At 42.2% G+C, this 4,459-nt stretch overlaps 1 protein-coding gene across 1 annotated transcript; it reads right to left on the bottom strand.

The window, feature by feature from the left end:
- Positions 1-2,006: 2,006 nt before the first annotated feature.
- Positions 2,007-2,534, bottom strand: LOC149206656 (uncharacterized). Its single transcript, XM_089397766.1, has one exon. The coding sequence runs from the start codon at positions 2,532-2,534 to the stop codon at positions 2,007-2,009; it is 528 nt and encodes a 175-aa protein (XP_089253892.1).
- Positions 2,535-4,459: the final 1,925 nt, after the last annotated feature.

The raw sequence follows: 4,459 nt of genomic DNA, 5'->3' as shown, positions 1-4,459 counted from the left end.
AAAATCATTAAAGGATGAAGGGGAGTCAGACTTGGGAATGAAAGCAATGAAGGTGGAGTTGACGACATCATATAGTTTACTAGAGGTCCTGCATTCTTCCACAACTTTTAATATATCTTGCCCCAAGAGTTTATAAAAGGCGAGATAAAATTCGATCGACCGCCCATTAGGCCCTGGGCTTTTGTCTTTTCTAAACGATTTCAGAGTCCCTTCAAGCTCGCCAGATGTTACAGGAGAGTTGAGCTCTTCTGCTGCATCATCATCCACAAATCGAGGAAAGTGGCCAGCAACATTGATGATGTCTGCTAGGTTTGACCCTTGTGGGGTTTTGTAGAGATTCTGGAAGTGAGAGGTACCTAGGTGGGAGAGTTTATTGAAGGTGTCTGCCATGCCCCCATCAGGTAGGGGTAAATTCCATATAGTGTTAGATACCTTTCTTCCCTTGGCATAGTTCTGGAAAATTTTTGTATTATCATCTCCTGCTTGTAGCCAGATGGCCCTGCTCTTAAGTCGCCAGGTTTCCTCTCTTTCCTTCAATATCCTTTCCTTCTGTTTCTCTAGCTCTATCAGATGAGTTTTTTCGCTTGCTGATGAAAATCCCAGGTTACGATCATCTGATAGTGCACTCAGTTTAGTCTTAATCTATGATAAAGTGTTGTCATCCCTCTGATTTTTCTCTTTGGCCCAGGTGATGGAGAGGTGCTTGAGCTGGGTCAGATTGCGACAGAATCCCTCTACAAGGGATCTATGTCTCGAGATGGGATTTTCCTTCCAAAAGTCCGAGACCAGTTTAATGTATCCAGGGTCCTGAAGCCAAACATGATTAAATTTGTAGGGAGGTTTGGGCTTAGGGTGGGGGCCAAGGATCTCTAAGTATATGGGAGAGTGATCCGAGATACCCCCAAAACCTACCCATTGTCTGCATCGATGCAGCTGATGCAATAGAGGTACCTTAATAAAAAATTGATCTAACCTTCTAGCAAGAGCTTCTTCCCCCACCCTTCTATTCCTCCAAGTCGGAAGGGGCTTATTCATGGGGACATCTGCAAGGTTGTGTTGTTCCAATAGATTCATCATGTATTCTGAGAGTGTGTCCACTTGAGCTTGGGAACCCCAAGATTCCCAGAATACTATGGAGAAATTGAGGTCTCCCCCTAGGATCAGATGATCGGGAGATGAGATCGAAAGATTGAGAAAGTGTTTCCAGAAGTTCTCCCTCTGATGACAGGGTCCATAAATCTTGATGACCCAAAGATTCAAGCCAAGCTCCGCCAAGAAGATGTCCAATCCAATAAACCTCGATCCTCCCCAGGATGCTAATACCTTAATGGTGCAGTGATTATGTCCTATGGCTAATCCCCTAGAGCGTCCCATAGCATCAAGGGAGTAGAAGTTCCAGCTAGGTTTTAAGGAGGTTAAAGATCTGGATATGAGTTCAGCATCTCCCAGGGTTTCTTGCAGCATGATTATGTCTATAGGTTCAGCTTCAAATAACCTACGCAAGGCTAGTTTTTTGGAGGCACTAGCCATGCCTCTGCAGTTAAATGAGAGACACTTCATGGGGGAACCCTGCCCAGGGTGTTCAACGCTCTAAGAACCCCTTCCAAGGTAGATTGTTTTCCTGTGACAACCTCTGCCCCAGCCCTTTGAATAACTTTAGAAAGATAGGATTTCCGTCCACGAGATGAATGAATAACAGAACCAGGTAGGGAGAGTCCCAACCCAGTGAGGAGAGGTGAATGACCTTCGAGATGCGAACGGGAACGCAAATTATATTTGTGAGGTGGATCCATCCCATTGGAAGAGGGAGGGGAAGGATTGGATGGAGGGGGAGGAAAAGATGGTGCAGTGGTGGCTATGGTGGGCGAAGATAGTGCAAGAGTACAATGAATAATGGAGGTGTTTATGGTAGATGAAGAATCAAGAAATGTGCTGCATGAAATTGAAACAGGTTGAGAGGAGAGTGGAGTACCCGCTTTTTTCACTGCCTCAATAGTTGCTCATGATCACGTCAAAGGAGGAGATGGTGTCCTGTGAGCTCCTGCTACTGCCATTGGAGTGCTAATGCGAACAGAGGCCTGGGGTACCGAAACAGGGGTGCGGTCCGGAGGATTTGCTGATGGCCCCATTGTGGTATTCAGAGCACTCAGAGGATCCGATGATTTCTTGATTAGTGGAAAATCCTTGAAGATGTGCCCCACTTTGTGACATCTTCTACAGTGGAACGGGACTCCTTCGTAGTCCAGGATCTGCACCCGAGTGTAATTCCTCCATTGAAGGGTGATTTTTTCCTCCAGACCCTCACGCATATCCAGGTGAACCAGAATTCGAGCTAGGGTTCGATTCTTGGTCTGAACAAAAGTCTTGTCGTGGTCCAGGTATGTGCCGAGCGCATTTCCAATCCTAACAAATACCTCTTTAGACCAATACTGCAGTGGGAGTCCAGGTAATCGAACCCAGAGGGGTCCTGCCCCAATTTGCTCCCTCTCTGGATCAAATAGAGGGCTCCATCTCTTGAGGAGGACCAGGGCCATCTCAATATGTCAGTACCTAGCAAAAACTAGGTCTGTGTAGTTCTCTTTTGCAAAATGCAGTGCGAACCAGCCCCAAGGAAGGACCTGCACCTCTGGAAATTCTTTAAGAATGTTCCCCTAGATTTCTCGCACCCAGAGGGTTAATCTTTGTTATAAAACTAGCTCAAAAAAAAGATAGAAAAGATAGATCAATGCCTTAGAATTCAGCCTCTTCGAGGGGGAAACCTCCTTTACATTACATAAATGAACAATTCTTGGATGATTCAAATGACAAAACCTCCTTTCTATATATAGGAGTCTAAGGAGTCACAATATAACTCAGTCGACCTAACAATAATAATATAAAGCCACAAAAATAACAATAGAGGGATTCTATGGGGCACAGTAATAACAATATGGGGACAATAGGGGCACAACAATATTAATAATGGATACAACTACAATAGTAATGGGGTAATCACTAGTATTATGGGGACCCAACATGCCCCTCTCCTTCCAAAAATTGTTGTCCTCAACGCTTGAGTAGTTCTGGATGCTTCTGTATAAAATTCTCATCCTCGCATGTGGAATATTCAGTGGATAAGTTCTTCCACTTGATAAGATACTCCGAAATTGATCGATTTCGTCACTGTCGAGTTCTTGTTTATGTGACTGCTTCTTGTTCCAATATAATTTTTCCTTCCTCGTCAAGTTCTGGCAATATTGTTTGAACTGGGAGTTTGTCACCTATAACCTTCTTTGAACATGAAACATGGAAATCTGGGTGCAATCGAGAAGCTGCAGGAAGCTCCAATTTGTATGCCATAGTACCAATATTTTGAAACACCTTGTACGGACCATAATACTTTTGTGATAATTTATTATCCTTCTTAGCTTGGTTGAGGGACATTTGCTTATATGGTTGTAGCCGTAGGAATACCCAATCACATACATCAAAACTTCTTTTGCTAAGATGTTGATCTACCTGTTGTTTCATTCGATTATGCACCAAAGAAGCATTATCCTTTAAAAGTTGGAGAACTTGTTGTTGATGCTCGATGTGATCTTTCAGTGCTTGAACCTTTTTCTTCTTGGTATGTCCTTCTATCTTGAGAGTTTGAGGAGTGTTAATTTCTTCCAATGCTTTATAAGACATGGTCGGATTCATTTCTTGATGCTCGATGTGATCTTTCACTTCTTGAACATTTTTCTTCTTGGTATGTCCTTCTATCTTAATAGTTTGAGGAGTGCTAATTCTTGCCAATTATTTACAAGATATGGTCGGATTCATTTCTTCTTTCTTTGGAGTTGGGTCTTGGCGTATATCCTCTTCTTTTGATGTTTGTTGATCATTTTCTTCCTCCTCTTCATACTCTATGTAAAATAATTTCTTCTCAGCACACTTATGACCTTTACTTCATTTGTTATCACAATTGTAACAAAGCCCTTTTTCTCTTTTTTCTTCCAATTGTTGTGGTGTAACATTTGTAGGTTGTGGAAGGCTAGGAGAAACAACACTTCCATTATTATAGTTGTGAGGGGTAGAATTCCTTCTTGCCATAATTTTACTTTCCACTATGTAACAAAGCTCTTTTACTCTTTCCAATTGTTGTGGTGTTGCTCTAAAGAAGGTGTTGCTCTTTGTATCCTTATAATGTGCTATCATTTCCTCCGTGAAAATTGACCATGTAACAAGTTGTTTACGAGAATAAAGCCCTTTATACCGTAAAAATTGATCTGGTTCTAAATATGAAGATGCAATACATACCTTCTGTAATAGTGGTACACCATGTAGATCAAAATATTGCTCCATCTGAAGTATCCAATTTATCGGATCCTTGCCATCAAACTTCCTCATATCGCCTTTTCTTGATTTTAGGAGCTCGATTTTGAAACGACTATAACTCTGTAATTTCGGTTATTCCAGTTTTGAAATTGTGACTTGC

Source organism: Pinus tabuliformis, chromosome 1_2, assembly GCF_031772625.1.
Source record: "Pinus tabuliformis cultivar Carrire ecotype Pingquan chromosome 1_2, CPIR1, whole genome shotgun sequence".
Lineage (NCBI taxonomy): Eukaryota > Viridiplantae > Streptophyta > Pinopsida > Pinales > Pinaceae > Pinus > Pinus tabuliformis.
Note: the sequence above shows the minus strand (reverse complement) of the source record. Positions and strands in the feature narration are given on the sequence as shown.